The 21,888-nt window shown below is 42.7% G+C and overlaps 1 protein-coding gene across 1 annotated transcript in view; it reads right to left on the bottom strand.

Moving 5' to 3' along the window:
• Window positions 1-21,888, bottom strand: part of numa1 (nuclear mitotic apparatus protein 1) — a 30,722-nt gene that overhangs the window by 5,927 nt on the left and 2,907 nt on the right. The window contains exons 7-30 of the mRNA XM_060888875.1: window positions 21,509-21,599; window positions 21,177-21,312; window positions 19,606-19,742; window positions 19,385-19,496; window positions 19,149-19,266; window positions 18,901-19,041; window positions 17,580-17,699; window positions 13,068-17,222; window positions 12,748-12,957; window positions 11,588-11,742; window positions 11,099-11,378; window positions 10,776-10,971; window positions 10,538-10,674; window positions 10,108-10,422; window positions 9,911-9,997; window positions 9,615-9,773; window positions 9,371-9,386; window positions 8,934-8,996; window positions 4,497-4,540; window positions 3,576-4,376; window positions 3,255-3,464; window positions 2,095-2,249; window positions 1,608-1,887; window positions 1,286-1,481 (exon numbers count right to left, since the gene is read on the bottom strand). Of these exons, the coding sequence (XP_060744858.1) occupies window positions 1,286-1,481; window positions 1,608-1,887; window positions 2,095-2,249; window positions 3,255-3,464; window positions 3,576-4,376; window positions 4,497-4,540; window positions 8,934-8,996; window positions 9,371-9,386; window positions 9,615-9,773; window positions 9,911-9,997; window positions 10,108-10,422; window positions 10,538-10,674; window positions 10,776-10,971; window positions 11,099-11,378; window positions 11,588-11,742; window positions 12,748-12,957; window positions 13,068-17,222; window positions 17,580-17,699; window positions 18,901-19,041; window positions 19,149-19,266; window positions 19,385-19,496; window positions 19,606-19,742; window positions 21,177-21,312; window positions 21,509-21,599 (8,314 nt within the window). The remainder of the gene's footprint in view (window positions 1-1,285; window positions 1,482-1,607; window positions 1,888-2,094; window positions 2,250-3,254; window positions 3,465-3,575; window positions 4,377-4,496; window positions 4,541-8,933; window positions 8,997-9,370; window positions 9,387-9,614; window positions 9,774-9,910; window positions 9,998-10,107; window positions 10,423-10,537; window positions 10,675-10,775; window positions 10,972-11,098; window positions 11,379-11,587; window positions 11,743-12,747; window positions 12,958-13,067; window positions 17,223-17,579; window positions 17,700-18,900; window positions 19,042-19,148; window positions 19,267-19,384; window positions 19,497-19,605; window positions 19,743-21,176; window positions 21,313-21,508; window positions 21,600-21,888) is intronic.

Here is a 21,888-nt window from a genome sequence, read left to right as displayed (position 1 = left end):
ATGTACTGTTACTAGTAGCTCGACAGTGAAAGACCTGGGTGTTTATTAGACAGTAACTTGTCTTTTGAAAATCATATCGCCCAAACCACAAAAACAGCCTTCTTCCACCTTAGAAATATTGCCAAGCTGAGAAACATCCTGTCTGTATCTGATGCTGAGAAGTTACAGTAGTTCATGCTTTCATGACCTCTAGACTGGACTATTGTAATGCATTACTAGGTGGTTGTCCTGCATCTTTAATAAATAGGCTACAGTTAGTCCAAAATGCAGCTGTCAGAGTTCTCACTAGGACAAGAAAGTATGACCATATAACCCCAATTTTATCATCTCTACACTGGCTACCTGTTAAGTTTAGAATCGATTACAAACTGCTGCTACTTACGTACAAGGCTCTTAATGGTTTAGCTCCCACGTATCTAACTAGTCTTCTAACACGTTACAATCCTTCACGCTCTCTGAGATCACAAAACTCAGGACTTCTGGTAGTCCCCAGAATATCTAAGTCAACTAAAGGTGGTAGAGCGTTTTCTTATTTAGCTCCCAAACTCTGGAATAGTCTTCCTGATAGTGTTCGGGGCTCAGACACACTTTCACAGTTTAAATGTAGATTAAAAACTCATCTCTTTAGTCAGACGTACACATAATACATCCCATAAATATTGTGCACTATCACACTAGACTTGCACATTCTTATGAACAGCAGATATGTTAATCCCTCTGCACTGCTCTTCTCTTCTCTTCTCTACCCATGCTGAGACACCCATGCTATGATCATCTTCCGTGCGTTGAAATTTTTGGACCTCCACTGAGACAAGGCTGACTCTGTGAGAACCCTGAGACATCTACAGATCTACCGGCTCCAGTTGGACTCTGTGATACTTGTATATTTGTAACCACACCATCTAGTGTCACCCATATGAGGATGAGGTTCCCCTTGAGTCTGGTTCCTCTCAAGGTTTCTTCCTTTACCAATCTAAGGGAGTTTTTCCTTGCCACTGTTGCCTGAGCCCTCAGACTTGCTCATTGGGGACAAATACACATACACACATACATACATACATACACACTGTGAACTATATATATATCTTGAATTTTTATTATATTAATTCTTTATACTTCTCCTTATGTTTATCTTTTGTTCTATGTTTATGTTCTGTAAAGCTGCTTTGTGACAATGTCCATTGTAAAAAGCGCTATACAAATAAACTTGAATTGAATTGAATAGAAATGCAGGCAAATAGATAAAATGCCTGACAGTTATGTGTGTTTTTTTTTTTTTATTCACCTCGTGTAAGAGCGCTGAGATGCGCGTTGCTGCGGCGAAACCCAGGAAGGCTAAGAAGTTTGTTGGAATCCTCGAAGATCTCTGCAGACACGGGACGAGCTTTGTGTGAGGCCAGATTGGGCTGTGACTGAGCCGAGTGCAGGCTGGAGAAAGACTCGTCTGCGTCTGCGGCACCGCCGACACCGAGGGGAGTTTTCTACACGGGATATAATGTTGATAAAAAAAAAAAAAACAACAAATCCTCATAATTTTTAGTAGCGGTTATAAAATAAACAGCATTAATATGTTCTATGATGAGCACATGGTTTTTTTTGAGCCACACCTTGGTCATAGTGATGTTGATGACTTGAGTGGTGCGTCGCCTCCGGACCGAAGAGCTCGGCTTCCTCGTCGAATCAAGATTTAGCTCTCTGAGTGAACTGATGCTGCTTTCTAGCTTGTGGTCCTGGGATACGCCTTCACGTTTCTTGCCCCTCGGCATCATGGGAGTGAAGTACAGGGTCTCTAGTGAGCCTTCGCCTTGTCTGTGCCTTTTTGCTGCTAATCGCTCTGAACTTCGGACCAAAGGAGTGCTGGACTCACCAGGTACGGACTGTTTACTGCTTAGAGAGAGAAGCCGACAATGAGGTTCCAGTAATCATTTCGACTTCATCGTTACATCCATTTTTTTTTTTTTTAAAACCCTGCAAACATCTGAGCCAATCAGGAAATGTCGGCAAGACGGACCAACAACATATAAGATCGTACAAAATTACTCAGACGCTAAGCCATCTAAAAAAAAAAGAAAAGAAAGGAAATAAGCAAGTTACCTAACAGCATTCAAAGAATCGTCCAGGTCGAGCTCCAGGCTGTCCGAACTACCGTTGATGGCCTGATGACTTCTGGGATTTTCTCTGTGTTGCACCTGCACACTTTGTTCTCCCTGCTTTCTCTGTTCTCTTAACTGATGATCTGCATAAGCCAACTATAACACACAGAAAAATACTGTCTTTGATGGCAAGCGTAAAGCTTTTTCAGTGTAAACTGTCATTCAGAACATGTTCTTGCAATGCACTTCGCTAATCTTCAGTACTGATGTGGTTAAAGGTGGGGTCTCCGATTTTTGAAAGCCAATGTTGACATTTGAAATCACCAAAACAAACACGCCCCTAACCCAAATGGGTCCCACCCCTGTATCGATAGCTCCGCCCACACATACATACGTAACCCAGGCAACTAACAGAAAGAAATGTGTCTTTATCATAGCTGAAGTGAAGAACAATACGATTGTAGATAAACAAACAAGCAAAAATGACACACAAACATAATCATGTAAAGGACAAAGACATATATTAGTTCTGTGTAACAAAACAAAACCAACGTTACTCACCTATCGAGAAGGAAAAAAGCGCCTCGGCGTCTTAAGTAAAGTTGGTCACATATTCACAGATTGGAGTTTCCCGAGTCAATAACTCCTGAGCTAAACACTGTTACTACACAAAACACGGTTGTAGCTGCGTCTCTACATTACTACGATAGAAAAGAGGTGTTATTTGTGTAGTAACAGCGTTTAGCTCAGGAGTTATTGACTCAGGAAACTCCAATCTGTGAATATGTGACCAACTTCCTGCTCCTTCAGTTCTCTCCAGCGCTGGAAAGCTGATCCTATATTAACACGTCCTACTTCTTACCTTATCGTAAGTCTTTCTTCTCTTTCTTTCTTTGTTTTTATCCTCCATGTCAATGTTAAAACCGCTTTCTGCTAATGTCACACATGCGCACTGAACACTCTCTCCGCCCATATTGACAAGACACGCCCCTTTCTGCTCATTGGCTACACGTTTGTTTTGTTTTTTGTTTAGTTTTCGGCTCGACTCAGTTTCCTGAAGCATTTCTCAAAAATCGGAGACCCCACCTTTAAAGTCAAAAGTTACTTTAGCTCGATAAGCTGACAAACCAGAAGGTAAACAGCTGGAATGAATTCACCTACCTGAGTCTCCAGGCTCTTTATCTGTACCATCAATCTCTTCTCTGATGCCTTGATATTCTCCAGCTCCATGGAGACCAGTTTAAGCTCAGCCTTCAAGGCTTTTGCTTCACTCTCACTTGTTTCCAAAGAGGCCTGAAGGGTCTGACATGCTTCCTGCTCCTCCAGGAGTTGCTGTTTTTTACCGTTGTAATGAGTCATTGCTTTTTCTACCTGTAGGGAACGAGGAACGCACAGAGAAAATTGGTGATACTCTGAACTTCGAGAACTTCACCTGGTACAACTGTCATGTAGGAAAAAAAGAAAGAAAGAAATGAATCTAACCTGCACTTTGTAGTGCTCCACCGCTTCAGCCTTCACCTTGAGCTGCTCCAGAAGTTCTTGGTTCTGCATCTCTTTCTTTTGGAGAGCCTCTTTTACAGCCATGAACGATTCGGTCTGCCCTTTCAGCTTCACTTCTAACTCTGCTCCAAGTCTCTGGGAGGCATCACACTCCCTCTGAAGTGACTGGTTAACGAAAGACAAGCGCTCCTTTTGTTTTTGCAGTGTCTTCACTTCCTGCTGCAAAGCACTCTGTAGATCATCCAGAGCCTCCCGCTGTGCCTTTCTGTCAGTCTGGAGCGTTGTGGTAAGCGCATCTTTCTCCTTCGCCAAGGCGTCCAGCTGCTGAAGGTATTCCTCGATCTCTTGTTTTTGCTTGAGGCACAGCTCAGAAACCGTGTTCTCCAAGACTTTGTTAGCCTGACAGGCATCTTGCTTCTGCTTCTCAGACTCTTTATACTGATCTCGAAGCAGATTCAACTCTGAATCTCTCTCAGATGAAAGTTTACAGGCTTCCTCACACTGGACTTGAAGTTGGGCAACCTTTGCCTCCAGTTCAGCTCTTGAAGCCTTCTCAGATTCTTCAGCATGGAGCCTTGAAGCTTCTTGCTGCTTTACTTCCAAGTGAAGATTTCTTATTTCAGCCTCTCTTTCATCAGCCAGTGACGAAATTTCTTTAATCTTCACCTGCAGTTCCTTGACTTGATTTTCAAGCTCATGTTCACGCTGTTGAGCAACTTCTTTGAAGCTCTCCTGAAGCTGTGTGATTCGCTGCACCGGTTCGTCCAGCTGCAGGCCGTTGAGCTGTAATAAACATTATAAACCATTATAATAAACATTTCACCGTACATCGTGTTTCACTTTGTGTATCTGGAACATGGTATGATGGTAGAAACAGTAGGGGAAGTGATCAAGCGAACTTACCCACGCCAGAAGGGCGTCTTCCTTGGCTGGATGCAGTGCCATCACTGTCACGAAGGACAAGACAATTCAAATAAATAAATAAATAAATAAATAAAAATAAATAAAATCAATAAACACATGAATAAATAATAAAATAGATAAACGGGTTAATAAATAAATAAGTGTGTAAGTAAATAAAGAAAATGTGTAAATAAGCAAATAAATACAGATAAATAAATAATTAAATAAGTGGCAGAAACTGACTCCTGATGTCTCATGTTTCTCAGGTGGGTTAAGAGACAGGTTATAAACACATACATGTGTTTAAGTACATTTTTAATAAGTGTAAGTAAAGTGTACAGAAACATTGTGCTTACTGAAGCACATATGACTATAATACTGCAATATCTCTGCGTCATGGTGGCCAAGTCTGGTCTCAATTGCATGAATCCCCTAGGAGGAGTATTTAAAAGTTTACCGCATGCAGCTGTCAAAAAATCCACCTTTATGACTGACACACTGTAACGGCCACTTTAATATTGGGATATTTTGTGTTACTGTGCCTTTATGAGAGTTCTGTTGACGTGTGCGCTTGGACTGGTGGATGCGCATGCGCCAGGGGGAAGCTAGACCGAAGCGGAGGTGTAGACACGTTTTTGTTATGCTGCATTCTGGTTTAAACTCTCTTTTGTTTTTTTCTTTTTTGAGTTGAGTGTTTTTGTTTTTACTTCTACCCATATAAAGGCTTTTTCGGGATAACTTGTCGCCTGCCTCGAGTGATCATTTCCTTTTATGCCACCTTGTTTTTCTCCGGGTAAACTCTTACACTCCGTCCACGTTACAACACTTCCTGGGGCCTGTTGGTGGCGCTATACCCGGGACTCACAATAAGCACATCGATGTGATCGGAATCCTTGGCCGAACATACACACCGCGTGTCATCACCATAAGACATTTTTTGCTTTAGATATTAGACACTTCCTGTTTCTCTGAATTCGCCATAACCTCGCCATGGCAGCACCGTTCGAGATATCAAAAATCCCTTCACAATTTAGCAAGTGCAACGTCTCGGCATCATGTTCACAACGTTTGATGTCAATCGCATGAATTCCCTAGGAGGAGTATTTAAAAGTTCACCGCATGCACTTATAAAACAATGGCCGACTTCCTGTTGGGCGGAGCTCATAGTTTAGAGCGCGAAAGTTGTTCGGGTCGATGAGATCTATATGCGTACCAACTCTCATACATGTGCGTACATAATTGCCCGATCTGTGCACCAATGTTTGATTTTGCATTACAGGGGGCGCTACAGAGCCACCCTGCCACGCCCGTATTCCAGCCTTTGCCCGAGCCTGGTGTCGCACGACTCTGACGTGTGTGTCAAATTTCAAGAGTTTTCGAGCATGTTAAGGGACCCTAATTGGCCAATGTATGGGGAAAAAATAAAAAAATAACACTCCAGAGCAAAAACAATAGGACTTCGCACCATTCGGTGCTCAGGCCCTAATAAATAAACTGCTTAATATTAATCCCTATTATAAATCAGTATATACACACAATAATATCAGTGTTTTACCTGACAGAAATGTTAAGAGTGTAAACTAACAGGAGGTGCAGTTTCAGTATTATTATTATTATGTATAAAGAGTTTTAGACAACAGTTAAACTTTGACCCTGAGAGTTAAACCGATTCCACAGCTGTAGAAAATCAAGTGCGCGTTTACACGCTGCTTTACGGTTAATTCCGTCTCCTTACAGAAGTCGTGCTTTTTAAATCACATTTCCTACAGAACGTTATGTGTTTACTCTCATTCGCACCTACCCCAAATGTGAAAGTTGTTTTTTTTATCATTATTAATAAATATAGTTAGTCGATTATAAGAAATTATATAAAGTTCATTATAAATTTGTTCTCAGTGCAACGTATACAAAACGAGCTCTTTAAGCAAAAAAAAGTTCTTATATGAAGAAAAATGTGTCAACGACGATCATTATTAATAATGATGATATATAAAATTAATTTAAAAAATAAAAATAAAAACGTTTTTCCTCTAAACGCTAAGTGATTACCGTAAAACATTGTATATAAGCGCATACGGTTACATTTTTTATTTTTTTATTTTTTTCGACATGCGCTTCTATACAATATTTTACGGTAATCACTTAGCGTTTAGAGGAAAAACGTTTATTTTTATTTTTTAAATTAATTTTATATATTATTATTAATAATGATCGTCGCATTGTTAAATAGAGTTACATTTTTAATAGTTATTAAACACAACTATATTTTGTGTCATGAACAAACTTTATCTATTTTTATCTAAATTTATCTAGTTATTTGTTACTAATATAAACCAGCCAGTTGTTTTACAAAAACAATACAGTGTGTAAAATGACTAACAAACACGCCGTTCGCTTTAAAACAACAGTCACATATAATATAATATAATATAATATAATATAATATAATATAAGTGTAAATAAACTTTTTTTAACTCACCTTCTGACTCCACAAGACTTAAAAACTGCACATTAGTTCTTATTATTGTCCGTTAACTGTCTTCATGCACGGATTTTCAAACCGCAGCACGCGCCAATGGGGAGCGTTTTGAGCTGAGGACAAGGCATCTGATTGGATGTCTGGAAATGTGACGTAGATAAACACTCGGTGGTTCATTGGGTGGCACAAGACAAAAAGAGCCAATGAGGGACTCGAAGTAGGCGCGTCACACTGATGCCGGAAATGAATCACGTACAGGCGATGTTTTATTTACATTATTTCTTAACAGAATTTTATTTTGTTTATTTATTTATTTATTAATTGTTAATTTTTTTATTGAACTTTGTTTAATTATGTAAATATTGTATTAATGTTGTCGAACAATTTGTTTCTTCTAAGTCATACTTTAGCCTTAGTGGGTTGCCATGGCCGCAATATTTCACCTTTTTTTTTAATTTTATGGATTTAATTTTGCAGGATCTAAAAAATAAAGTTGAAAGTTCTTTTTGTCTTTTTTTTTTGCTTTCATTCATTGTGCACTTAACCCGATTGTCAGAAATCACTCCAAACACATTAGACATTTTACATTACTAAAGTCCACCATTGAGTTTTTTTGGGGGGTTCATTTTTTTATTGATTTTTTTTTTTCATTTTGTAATCAGGAATCTGTAAATTAATTCTTTTACATTCTGTAATATATTGCAAAGGACCATTTTTAACACATTACTATCCCATCGTGTTTGTTATGCTAACAGAAAACATCAAATATACAATTTCTTCTTAATTATTTATTGTTTAGGGGAAAAGTTTCAAAGTCAAAAGTCCAGTAACTTTAAAAAAAAAAAAATTAGTTGAAATATTTTATTTACTAGGGGGGCACGGTGGCTTAGTGGTTAGCACGTTCGCCTCACACCTCCAGGGTTGGGACATATATATATGTCTTGCACAGGATCCTTAAAGTGTTTATAAATGAAGCTATAAAGCAATATGTCTTGCACAGGATCCATATAATGTTTATAAATGAAGGTTTAAAGCTATGCGTCTTGCACAGGATCATTATAGTGTTTATAAATGATGCTATAAAGCAATATGTCTTGCAGGTGATCCTTATAAATTAAGCTGTAAAGCTATACGTCTTGCACAGGATCCTTATAGTGTTTATAATCTAAGCTGTGAAGCTCTGAAACGACAACACAAACTGAGTCGCTTGGCTGAGTTTAATTTCTGCACATGAAACAAAACCTTTTAAAAAGTGAAAATGAAGCAAAGAATAGAAAAACAAGGACAAACGTTTAAAATAACGGATAAAGAAAAACGGCACAATTTATACACGTGTTTTGATCTAACAGGAAAACTGGAAGCATTTAAAAATGCACACGGAAAAAAGAACAAATACAAAAATATACTGAATATCTACAGCCCTGTGGTAATAAGTGTGATAGAATAATCAAACCCGTGCGAGCCTGTTCACCGAACACGGCATTATTCAGTACATAAACACCAGCTCATGATTTAAAGCTGCTGGTAAATCTAAGGATGTACCGATAACCAAGTATACAATGTACCATTAGACACAACATGGTGGAAGAGACAGTGGTCAGAGGCTGCTAATGGATGCAGTGAGGTCTGTTCCTTCCTTTGGGACACAGGATAAAAAACAGCAGTCGATAAGGCAATAGATTTTGACGACAGAAAGGAAAAAAGAATGTAGTGATTTTTCCAAAACATCACTTTGGTCTGTGTGTTTGGTCTAGGCTATGAGATGAGAGCAGTAAGTGCCATGAAGTCTCAATTCCTCTGATTCAATAGATAGAAAATAGAATGCGAGGTGGGGTGGGGAGGGGGGAGAGAGAGAGAGAGAGAGAGAGAGAGAGAGAGAGAGAGAGATACAGATACAAATCCACAACCAAACATTCAGGATTAAAACATTCAGTATCCTGACATTGTTTCTATTGCACGTTGTTTAGAGGACGAGGAAGAGTGCGGTCTCACATCTTCATCCTCATCTTCGACTTTATTAACTGTGAGGAAAAGAAGAGAGACACTGATTAAGAGATTTACAACACTAAATGGATCCTGTGTGAATGTAGTGCGCGCACACACACACACACGCACACACACACACACACACACCATTATCCTTCGTTCACACTAGCAAGAGACTGATCGCTTGTGGGCGTGGCCTGGAATTTATTTTTATTTATTTATTACTTTTTTCTTTATTGGAATGTCTCCTGCTAGCGAGAGCGTAAAATCAGTCACTGTGTCGTGTGAAGTTCCTGACTGAGACACCAAGTAATTCAAGTGCTTTCCTTCACCTTCCCCGACCCCATGACCGCGACAGACAAGAAACTAACGCCACGGACATTTAATTACCTGTTCAATCAGAGCAAACCGCCAAAGCTTGGGTTCTGTTCAGGACAAACACACAGCTCAAATTTAGATTGAGAACAATCACACTAGTGGTGCTGTAAGAACTCTCGCGCACACACACACACACACACACACCCCCGACCGACACAATAACTCGATTTCTCTTCATAAACAGTTAAACAGAATCCTTTAAGCAGGACTGTAAAGTAGAGATCATTGATCAGATTAAGGCTCCTAAGTCATGACCTTCAGCTCACCACACGTACCTTCTTTGCACTGCTGATGACCTTTGGTGACTTCGTGCTGGCCGTGCGTGGGGATTTGCGGAGTTTGTTGATGGCGCGCTGATGCAGCCTGATGTCACCACGTCCAGCTTTTTTAGGAGTATTATCGATCATGAATGCCATTGACTGCCTCCGATCAGCCTACACACACACACACACACACACTTAACTGTCTGAAAATGCTTAGAACTTGCACCGAGTATCAAAAAGGTGCTGCGTGAATAAAAGCGCACAGGTAAAGGTGGAGGACAGAGACATGCATGGACAGGGAGTTGTACCGGAGAGGGTGCGATGTTCTGCGAGTTGGTAGATCGAAGGTTTCGCCCTTTAGGAGTTCGAGGGAAGCAGCTGACTAACTTCTTTGCCTGAAGAGAAAAAAATAAACAGAAAGATTTACATATATTTCTATTTGAAATTTAAAGCATCTACTGAACTTTGGAAAGCTGTGAGGATGTGATGATGCGAGTGCCCTCACCTCGGGTGTGTCCAGGTCTTGAACTTGCCCCGCAGGTCGTTTAAGGGCCAGTGGGCTGCGTGTGGATCGCACTTCCCGTGCTTTGGCAGCCGGGGGTGCCCACTGCGAGGGGGCGTGGCTGTGAGCAGCTGCAGCAGGTGGAGCTAGTGAGAGGCGGTGAGAAGCTGCAGCAGGTGGAGCCACTGAGAGGCGGTGATTAGCAATGGAGTCCTTGAGCTGAGACGGGATCGTTGAGGCACGGCGAATGGTCTCGGTGGGGTCGCCGGTACGAACATCCTCGTCAGTCACAGGGAGGTGCGAGAAACCCAGGCTGGGCTGCAGGACACAACAGAAGAACGTTAATGAGGTAGCTGATCAGAAGGTTCGAGTGGTGTGTTGAATCAGCTAGTCACAGGTGTGTGTAACTAAGATTTATCGCATAACGTTGTACCCTGGACTCCAACGGGTAGCTGCTCTTCAGGTGAGGTAAACAGGATTTATTCCGCGACTGTAGCTCTGCGATCCTCATCCAGTCATCACAAGTGTGGTCCGGCTCGTTTTCGGATCCTATACAGAACGTGCTTGGGGCTGCAGACAGACGAAGAACAGGTTTAAATTTTATAAAACAATCAGAAATTCAGGCAAATAGATAAAATGCCTGACGGTTGTATGTGGTTTTTTTTATTCACCTCGTGTAAGAGCGCTGACATGCGCGTTGCTGCGGCGAAACCCAGGAAGGCTAAGAAGTTTGTTGGAATCCTCGAAGATCTCTGCAGACACGGGACGAGCTTTGTGTGAGGCCAGATTGGGCTGTGACTGAGCCGAGTGCAGGCTGGAGAAAGACTCGTCTGCGTCTGCGTCACCGCCGACACCGAGGGGAGTTTTCTACATGGGATATAATGTTGATAAAAAAAAAAAAAAATAACAGAAATCCTCAATTTTTAGTAGCGGTTATAAAATAAACAGCATTAATATGTTCTATGATGAGCACATGGTTTTTTTTGAGCCACACCTTGGTCATAGTGATGTTGATGACTTGAGTGGTGCGTCGCCTCCGGACCGAAGAGCTCGGCTTCCTCGTCGAATCAAGATTTAGCTCTCCGAGTGAACTGATGCTGCTTTCTAGCTTGTGGTCCTGGGATACGCCTTCACGTTTCTTGCCCCTCGGCATCATGGGAGTGAAGTACAGGGTCTCTAGTGAGCCTTCGCCTTGTCTGCGCCTTTTTGCTGCTAATCGCTCTGAACTTCGGACCAAAGGAGTGCTGGACTCACCAGGTACGGACTGTTTACTGCTTAGAGAGAGAAGCCGACAATGAGGTTCCAGTAATCATTTCGACTTCATCGTTACATCCATTTTTTTTTTTCAAACCCTGCAAACATCTGAGCCAATCAGGAAATGTCGGCAAGACGGACCAACAACATATAAGATCGTACAAAATTACTTAGATGCTAAGCATCTAAAAAAAAAAAAAAAAAGAAAGAAAGGAAATAAGCAAGTTACCTAACAGCATTCAAAGAATCGTCCAGGTCGAGCTCCAGGCTGTCCGAACTACCGTTGATGGCCTGATGACTTCTGGGATTTTCTCTGTGTTGCACCTGGACACTTTGTTCTCCCTGCTTTCTCTGTTCTCTTAACTGATGATCTGCATAAGCCAACTATAACACACAGAAAAATACTGTCTTTGATGGCAAGCGTAAAGCTTTTTCAGTGTAAACTGTCATTCAGAACATGTTCTTGCAATGCACTTCGCTAATCTTCAGTACTGATGTGGTTAAAGGTGAGGTCTCCGATGTTTGAAAGCCAATGTTGACATTTGAAATCACCAAAACAAACACGCCCCTAACCCAAACGGGTCCCACCCCTGTATTGATAGCTCCGCCCACACATACATACGTAACCCAGGCAACTAACAGAAAGAAACGTGTCTTTATCATAGTTGAAGTGAAGAACAATACGATTGCAGATAAACAAACAAGCAAAAATGACACACAAGCATAATCATGTAAAGGACAAAGGCATATATTAGTTCTGTGTAACAAAACAAAACCAACGTTACTCACCTATCGAGAAGGAAAAAAGCGCCTCGGCGTCTTAAGTAAAGTTGGTCACATATTCACAGATTGGAGTTTCCCGAGTCAATAACTCCTGAGCTAAACACTGTTACTACACAAAACACGGTTGTAGCTGCGTCTCTACATTACTACGATAGAAAAGAGGTGTTATTTGTGTAGTAACAGTGTTTAGCTCAGGAGTTATTGACTCAGGAAACTCCAATCTGTGAATATGTGACCAACTTCCTGCTCCTTCAGTTCTCTCCAGCGCTGGAAAGCTGATCCTATATTAACACGTCCTACTTCTTACCTTATCGTAAGTCTTTCTTCACTTTCTTTCTTTGTTTTTATCCTCCATGTCAATGTTAAAACCGCTTTCTGCTAATGTCACACATGCGCACTGAACACTCTCTCCTCCCATATTGACAAGACACGCCCCTTTCTGCTCATTGGCTACACGTTTGTTTTGTTTTTTGTTTAGTTTTCGGCTCGACTCAGTTTCCTGAAGCATTTCTCAAAAATCGGAGACCCCACCTTTAAAGTCAAAAGTTACTTTAGCTCGATAAGCTGACAAACCAGAAGGTAAACAGCTGGAATGAATTCACCTACCTGAGTCTCCAGGCTCTTTATCTGTACCATCAATCTCTTCTCTGATGCCTTGATATTCTCCAGCTCCATGGAGACCAGTTTAAGCTCAGCCTTCAAGGCTTTTGCTTCACTCTCACTTGTTTCCAAAGAGGCCTGAAGGGTCTGACATGCTTCCTGCTCCTCCAGGAGTTGCTGTTTTTTACCGTTGTAATGAGTCATTGCTTTTTCTACCTGTAGGGAACGAGGAACGCACAGAGAAAATTGGTGATACTCTGAACTTCGAGAACTTCACCTGGTACAACGGTCATGTAGAAAAAAAAAAAGAAAGAAATGAATCTAACCTGCACTTTGTAGTGCTCCACCGCTTCAGCCTTCACCTTGAGCTGCTCCAGAAGTTCTTGGTTCTGCATCTCTTTCTTTTGGAGAGCCTCTTTTACAGCCATGAACGATTCGGTCTGCCCTTTCAGCTTCACTTCTAACTCTGCTCCAAGTCTCTGGGAGGCATCACACTCCCTCTGAAGTGACTGGTTAACGAAAGACAAGCGCTCCTTTTGTTTTTGCAGTGTCTTCACTTCCTGCTGCAAAGCACTCTGTAGATCATCCAGAGCCTCCCGCTGTGCCTTTCTGTCAGTCTGGAGCGTTGTGGTAAGCGCATCTTTCTCCTTCGCCAAGGCGTCCAGCTGCTGAAGGTATTCCTCGATCTCTTGTTTTTGCTTGAGGCACAGCTCAGAAACCGTGTTCTCCAAGACTTTGTTAGCCTGACAGGCATCTTGCTTCTGCTTCTCAGACTCTTTATACTGATCTCGAAGCAGATTCAACTCTGAATCTCTCTCAGATGAAAGTTTACAGGCTTCCTCACACTGGACTTGAAGTTGGGCAACCTTTGCCTCCAGTTCAGCTCTTGAAGCCTTCTCAGATTCTTCAGCACGGAGCCTTGAAGCTTCTTGCTGCTTTACTTCCAAGTGAAGATTTCTAATTTCAGCCTCTCTTTCATCAGCCAGTGACGAAATTTCTTTAATCTTCACCTGCAGTTCCTTGACTTGATTTTCAAGCTCGTGTTCACGCTGTTGAGCAACTTCTTTGACAGAGACCAGTTCTGCTCCCACTTTCTGGGCTGCCTCAAGGTCTTTAAGAAGGGTCTGGTTCACTAAGGCAAGCTGTTCCTTCTCGTTCCTCAAAGTTTCCACGTCTTGTCCGTATTTATTTTTGCTTTCTTGCATGTCAGCCTTGAGGGCATTCAGCTCCTCCTCATGCCCAGTTTTTACTGCCTGTAGGTTTTGGCACTCACTCTGGAGGGTCTGGTTCACTAAAGAAAGTTGATCTCTCTCATTCCTTAAGATCTCCAGATCTTTTTCAAATTTATCTTTGTTTTCTTGCAGGTCAACCTTGAGGGCACTAAACTCCTCCTGTTGCCTTGTTTCCTTTGCCTGCAAGTTTTGGCACTCAGTCTGGAGAGACTGGGTCACGGAAGAGAGATGGTCCTTCTCATTCTTTAGTGATTCCATCTCTTGCTGATGCTCATTTTGCGTGTTCTGGAGGTCAGCTTTTAGGGCATTTAATTCCTCCAGCTTCATCTTATTCTCTGTCTGTAATTTCTGACACTCAACCTCAAGGGACTGACTAACTGAGCTGAAATGGTCCTTCTCCTTCTTCAAGTTTCCTAACTCTTGCTGGAACCCCTCTTGGGCAGTCTGTAGGTCCACCTTTAGTGCATTTAGTATCTCCTGTTGCTTTTGGTTCTCTGCCTTCGAGGTCTGACACTCAGTCTGAAGGGTCTGGTTCAGTGTGGAAAGATGTTCCTGTTCCTTCTTCAGTGTTTCGACCTCTTGCTGGAACCCATTTTCTGTGTTGTGGAGTTCAGCCTTTAGGGAGTCCATGGCTTCGTGTTGACTTTTATTCTCTGTCTGTAAGCTCTGACACTCGATCTGGAGAGACTGGTTTGCTGAAGAGAGATGTTCGTTCTCTTTTTTCATGATCTCTACATCTTTCAGATACCTATCTTGGGTTTTCTGAAGATCAGCCGTCAGAGTATTCAGGGCCTCTTCCTGCCCTTTGTTCTCGGTCTGCAAGCTCCGACACTTATCCTGGAGATGCTCCTTCTCCTTCTTCAGGGCTTCTAAATCTCTCTCGTATCCATCTTGGGTGCTTTGCAGGTCAGCCTTAAATGCATTTAATGTATCCTCTTGCTCCTTGCTCTTTGCCTGCAAGGCCTGGCATTCACTCTGGAGAGATTCATTCATCAAAGACAGATGTTCCTTTTCCTTTTTCAAGGTTTCTAAACCTTGCTGGTACATATCCAGATCTCGCTTCTGCTTACTGCAAAGCTCATTCACTGTTCTTTCTAAAGCTTCCTTGGCCTGACAAGTTTCACTAATAAGGGATACTTTCTGTTGGTACACGAGCTCCATTTGTCTCAGCTTTTCTTCTGTTGACTCCAAAAGTTCATTTTTAGCTGCAGTCTGATTCTTGGCAGACTCGAGCTGCCCCTTCAAGTCTACAACGTTCTCAAGTTCTTTCTGAAGAGCCTCGTCGGATTTTTGAAGGAGTTTCTGATTGTATTCTTCTTGTGCTTTCATCTTTTCATTAAGAGAACCAAGCTGTATTTCTCTCTCAGAAGCAAGACTGGTAAGCTTCTGAACTCTAGCCTGAAGTTCGGTGACCTCTCTTTGAAGCTCTTTACGTTGAGTCTCCTCGACTTCCTGTACTTTTGCTCTGAGAGTCTCTTGATGCTGAACCTCCTCTTGAAGCTTGAGTAACTCCGTTTGCCGTTCTGTAGCTAGCGTTATGGCCTCTGATAATTTATTCTGAAGTTGAGCAAAGTCTCCCTCCAGAGATTTGTTTTGTGCTGCTAAAACAGAAACCTCGCTTTCTCTCTGGAATGCAAGATCCCGTTGGCGTGACAATTCCTCTTTGAGGGAATTACTCTCATTTAATGACTCCTCCAACTTCTTCAAATGTCCATCGATCTCCTGCTGCAGTTGTGTAACCTCCAGACTCAAAGTCTGCTCCTTGACTTCATGGGCCTCCTTTGAAGCCTTGAAACTAATTTCCAGCGTAACGACTCTCCGCCTTTCGATGGAAAGCTCTTCCTTTAAACCCTTTAACTCCTGGGCGAGAGCTTGCAGAGATTGAACTTTCTCCGAGATAAGTTTCTCGGCTTCGGAAAGTTGTAGCTTCAGCTCCGTGATGGCAAGCGTCTGCTTTTCAATTTCCTTCTGGTGAAGGTCACGTGTTTCACTGGACTTCGCTTCAAGAGACTGAAGGTTGACGTTAAGGGCCTGGATCTCTCCTTCCCTCTGTTCAAGCTCTGCTTTGAAGTGTTGAACTTCCCTGTCTTTGGAGACCATGTCCTGACTCAAATGTTGTGAAAGTTCTTCTACCTCCAAGAGCTGTCTTTGCAGATCGTCTGCCTTATATTGAAGGTCGGACAGTTCCTCTTGTTGTATGCGGAGTTCTCCGTCTTTAGAAATAGTTTTTTCTTTCAGCACCGACAGTTCGGATTCGCTCTGCTTCAGCAACTCTACAGTTCCCTCGATCTTCATTCGTAACTCTGATATTTTGTTTTGATGATCTGTAATAATCTGCTGCAGTTCCATCTCCCTCTCCTCTTTGGCCTTGGTTACTAGAGTCAGTTGCGACTGGCCTCGATCTTGCTCTTCTGCTAGACTTGCTTTAAGGTCCGCTCCTTCTTGGGTTAACCTCTCGACGCGTGACTCGGCTTCAAGTTTCTCGCGCTTCATTCTGCGAAGCTCTTGGCTGAGAGTCTCTAGCTCTGCAAACATCTCGTGCGCTTTTTGCTCCTGTTTTTGAAACTTTTCCTCCATCAAAGCTTTCTGCTGCTCGTTTGCTGAGAGAAGCTCGTCGCCTCTTTTTCTCTGTGCGTCGATCTCGGTTTGCAGATTTGCGATGGTGTCATCCAGCGCAGAGATTCTGGCTCGGAGCGAAGCGTTCTCTTCTACCACTTTTTGATGGTCCGCCAACCTTTTTTCATATTCCACGAGAGAAATCTGGGCATGTTGCAGGTCAGCCCTGACAGCATTAAGAACTTCCTGCTGTGTTGCATTTTCTGCCTCCATGTTCTGGCACTTGGATTGTAGCATATTAACCATATCCTCCAAGGAGGTGACCTTAGCCTCCAGCATCCCACGTTGCTGGCGCAGTTCGGCAGATGTAGCGATCTCTGCCGTCAGATGAACTTCTAGCTGCTGAAGATGAGCCAGATCGGTTTCCAAAGCTGCTATCTGGGAGGTAAGAGTTTCTTCTGTGGTCCTTGAGGCTTGTTCCTGAGCATCTTTCTCTGCTTGCATATTCTTTATAGACTGCTGAAGATCTGAAATGCGTCTCTCCAACCGCAGGGTTTCCTTTTCAAAGGAGCTTCTCTCTTCTGCCAATAATGCTCCGAGTGACATTTTCTCCGTCTCGAGGAGGGAAATGGTTTCTTCAAGTATGGAAAGTTTTTGAGTCAAGTCTGTGAGTTCCTGCTTCAGTTTCTCCCGCTGAAGAGGCAGGGATTGGTATTTTAAAAGAAACAAAAAAGGAAGACAATCAGGAACTCATATCAGTGCTTGGTGAGGAGTAGTGAAGCCAGCACCAAGTCTGGGTCATCAGAAGGTAGTGAGAAGAAACATCTCTTAAATTCGACATGCTACTAGCTGATTCGCTTTAAAAATACTGAATTAAAACAAGACTCGCAGATTTTGTGCAGAAAAAAAAAAAGAAAAAAAAGAAAATTCTGTTTGTGTTAAAAACGATACCTTGTACATTGTTCTTGTGATACTATGTCCAGGTCAAAACAAACAAACAAACAAACAAACAAAATCTATTTGCCTTATTAATAAGAAAAGTTCCCCTACCTCTACAATCGGCCCCAGGACTTCACCTTTTTCTTGGGGCTGCTCGGAAAGCTTGGCGAGTTCGTCCTCCAGAACGGAGATCTTTCCTTGTAAGATCTGAATTTGCTCAGAAAGACATTCCTACAAAAAGGTGTCGAGATGGAGACGGGAAAAAGGTACAAATATAACGTTAGTCAGAAATAAAAAAAACTCCTGTTTAGTCAGTTTATTATAAGTACCAATAATCATTTACACAATATACTGTTCATTATCCTACACATTCATTATTTTAACACCACAAACCTGACCAATAATACCATAACTGTGTGTTTTGTTAACCACCAAATTATTGTTCTTTTATCAATAGCATGTATATGTTCTAGTCTACACACTATTTTATTTTTAATTTATCCTTTATTTTCTATGGTAGCATCATTTAAATATGTAAACTAAGGAAAGAACAAGGTACATGGAGCCTGATGTCTTTAAAGGTGGGGTCTCCGTTGTTTGAGAAATGCTTCAGAAAACTGCGTTGGGCCGCCAAACAAAACAAAAACAAAACAAACGTGTAGCCAATGAGCAGAAAGGGGCGTGTCTTGTCAATATGGGTGGAGAGAGCGTTCAGTGTGCATGTGTGACATTAGCAGAAAGCGGTTTTAACATTGACATGGAGGATAAAAACAAAGAAAGAAGGTGAAGAAAGACTTACGATAAGGTAAGAAGTAGGACGTGTTAATATAGGATCAGCTTTCCAGCGCTGGAGAGAACTGAAGGAGCAGGAAGTTGGTCACATATTCACAGATTGGAGTTTCCTGAGTCAATAACTCCTGAGCTAAACACTGTTACTACACAAATAACACCTCTTTTCTATCGTAGTAATGTAGAGACGCAGCTACAACCGTGTTTTGTGTAGTAACAGTGTTTAGCTCAGGAGTTATTGACTCGGGAAACTCCAATCTGTGAATATGTGACCAACTTTACTTAAGACGCCGAGGCGCTTTTTTCCTTCTCGATAGGTGAGTAACGTTGGTTTTGTTTTGTTACACAGAACTAATATATGTCTTTGTCCTTTACATGATTATGTTTGTGTGCCATTTTTGCTTGTTTGTTTATCTACAATCGTATTGTTCTTCCCTTCAGCTATGATAAAGACACGTTTCTTTCCGTTAGTCGCCTGGGTTACGTATGTATGTGTGGGCGGAGCTATCAATACAGGGGTGGGACCCATTTGGGTTAGGGGCGTGTTTGTTTTGGTGATTTTAAATGTCAACATTGGCTTTTAAACAACGGAGACCTCACCTTTAACACCAAAAAAGTTCATTATGTTAAAGTGTGCATGCACCCGGTCAGTGATGGCCTGGCTTAGCTCTCTCTGCAGCAGGTCCCTCCTGTTCCCCCACTCAGTCTGGGATGAATTGTGAGCTTCTGTTATTTTAGCGACTTCCTCCTCGGCCCTTGCGAGCTGGGCGAAGGCGTTTCTCGCCTGGGGCGACAATAGAGTAGAAAAGATCGGTGTTATAAAAGACTCGACACAAAGCTTTGTCTCACAAATAACAAACAAACCAAAACAAACAAACCCACAGCTCATACCTGTGCGGCGAGAGTTCCGTTCTCCTCCATCAGCTCGTCGAGCCGTCGTTCTTTCTGGCTGTTGTCTGTTTTAAGGTCTCGACACTGCTTTACGACCTCGTGTACCCGTGCGAGGAGTCTGAAATGGAGAGGATTAAAACGCACGCGTTCCTAAACGTGATATGCTACGTGTTTAAAACACGGCCGACCCAAGGCCATGAACGACGGGGAGAATAAGCGAGTGATACAGCACTTACCCTTCGTTCTTCTGCTGCAGCTCGGTCAGTGTAGCTTTGTGCTCCTTCTCCATCTCCTCCTGATCCCTCTGTAAGCGCTGCAGCCTGTGCTGAAGCTGACTCATCTGCCCCTCTGTAGGAGAGAGAACAAGAGAGAGAGAGATTGAAGATGGACGTAACATTGCTACATGGTTCACACACTGTGCACACAGTGAACACGCCTCAGTGACAGAAACGTTTACCTTTCTCTGAGAGGAGATTGATTCGCTCGGCCAGCTCTCGTTCCAGCTCGTCTCGCACGTCTCCTTCGTGCGCTAACTCCTTACGCAGCCGCTTCACCTGCACCTGAGGCGTGCTCATCAGCTCCTGTAGAGGTGAGCTAACACACACACACACACACACACACACACACACACACACACACACACACACTAAATAATGTGGACGAACACATGTTGGATTATTATCAGTAAAGAATTACTACACAAACTGAAAGATGCATTGATTTGTATCTGTATTTTTTTTAACTCCTTGAGCAGGCAATACAACAAAGTTACAGACAAACAGATTGGCCAGTTAGCACAGACGCCTCTGACACACAGACACACACACACACACACACACAGACAGACAGACACAGTGACACAGTGACACACACACACAGACAGACACAGTGACACACACACACAGACAGACACAGTGACACACACATACAGACAGACACAGTGACACACACACACAGACAGACACAGTGACACACACACACAGACAGACACAGTGACACACACACACAGACAGACACAGTGACACACACACACAGACAGACACAGTGACACACACACACAGACAGACAGACACAGTGAGACACACACACACAGACAGACAGACACAGTGACACACACACACACAGACAGACAGACACAGTGACACACACACACAGACAGACAGACACAGTGACACACACACACAGACAGACAGACACAGTGACACACACACACAGACAGACAGACACAGTGACACACACACACAGACAGACAGACACAGTGAGACACACACACAGACAGACAGACACAGTGAGACACACACACACAGACAGACAGACACAGTGACACACACACACACAGACAGACAGACACAGTGACACACACACACAGACAGACAGACACAGTGACACACACACACAGACAGACAGACACAGTGACACACACACACAGACAGACAGACACAGTGACACACACACACAGACAGACAGACACAGTGACACACACACACAGACAGACAGACACAGTGACACACACACACAGACAGACAGACACAGTGACACACACACACAGACAGACAGACACAGTGACACACACACACAGACAGACAGACACAGTGACACACACACACAGACAGACAGACACAGTGACACACACACACAGACAGACAGACACAGTGACACACACACACAGACAGACAGACACAGTGACACACACACACACAGACAGACAGACACAGTGACACACACACACACAGACAGACACAGTGACACACACACAGACAGACACAGTGACACACACACACAGACAGACACAGTGACACACACACACACAGACAGACACAGTGACACACACACACACAGACAGACACAGTGACACACACACAGACAGACAGACACAGTGACACACACACAGACAGACAGACACAGTGACACACACACAGACAGACACAGTGACACACACACAGACAGACACAGTGACACACACAGACAGACACAGTGACACACACAGACAGACACAGTGACACAGACAAGTTCGAGTCTGAACCTCACCCGACAAACGAGCTGGAGGCCACAGTATCCAGCTCCACAAAGTTGACGAGCGGAGAACTTCGTGCTCGGGGGAAAAGGGGTGAGCCGTCCTCGCTGATGGAGGACATACTGCTCACGGACGAGGTGTGGATCAGCGCTGAAAGAGACGACCGGACACGTGCATCACGTGAAAAATCTACAGTACGGTCATACTAAAAATTCATACTTAGACAATTCTACTTAATGTAATTCTGTAGGGTTTAATATTTTAAATCAAATTTGTTCAAATTAAAGGCTTGATTCTGAGAAGCTATGAAAAGCCCTGAAGAGTAAAAGGGCTGAGTGACACTTACAGCTTGTGGTCAGGAGTTTGTCCAGACCATCACGCAGAGACAGACCACTCGCTCCTCGCTGAACGTAACGCAACATGGTCGCCATCTGTAGCTGAGAGAGCGAGAGAGAGAAAGAGAGAGAGAGAGAGTTGCTGAATAAAGGGAAACATGGCGTTCTTTCTTTGTCATCGTTTCTTCCGAAACACAAACCATGATTCCAGTTTCTGTTCTTTAGTACACATTCGTTTGATCCTCATTTGCACAATCACACACTTTATTACAAGCCCAGCAGCTTTTTAACCAATTCAATTGTTTGGTTTTAAATTACAGTATTCAATAAAAAGCCACAGTCTTATACGGAACTATTTTTCTCACAACACACATCATGATGCATATTTAGG

Source organism: Tachysurus vachellii, chromosome 15 (genome assembly GCF_030014155.1).
Source record: "Tachysurus vachellii isolate PV-2020 chromosome 15, HZAU_Pvac_v1, whole genome shotgun sequence".
Classification (NCBI taxonomy): domain Eukaryota; kingdom Metazoa; phylum Chordata; class Actinopteri; order Siluriformes; family Bagridae; genus Tachysurus; species Tachysurus vachellii.
This window is presented reverse-complemented; position numbering and strand designations above follow the sequence as displayed.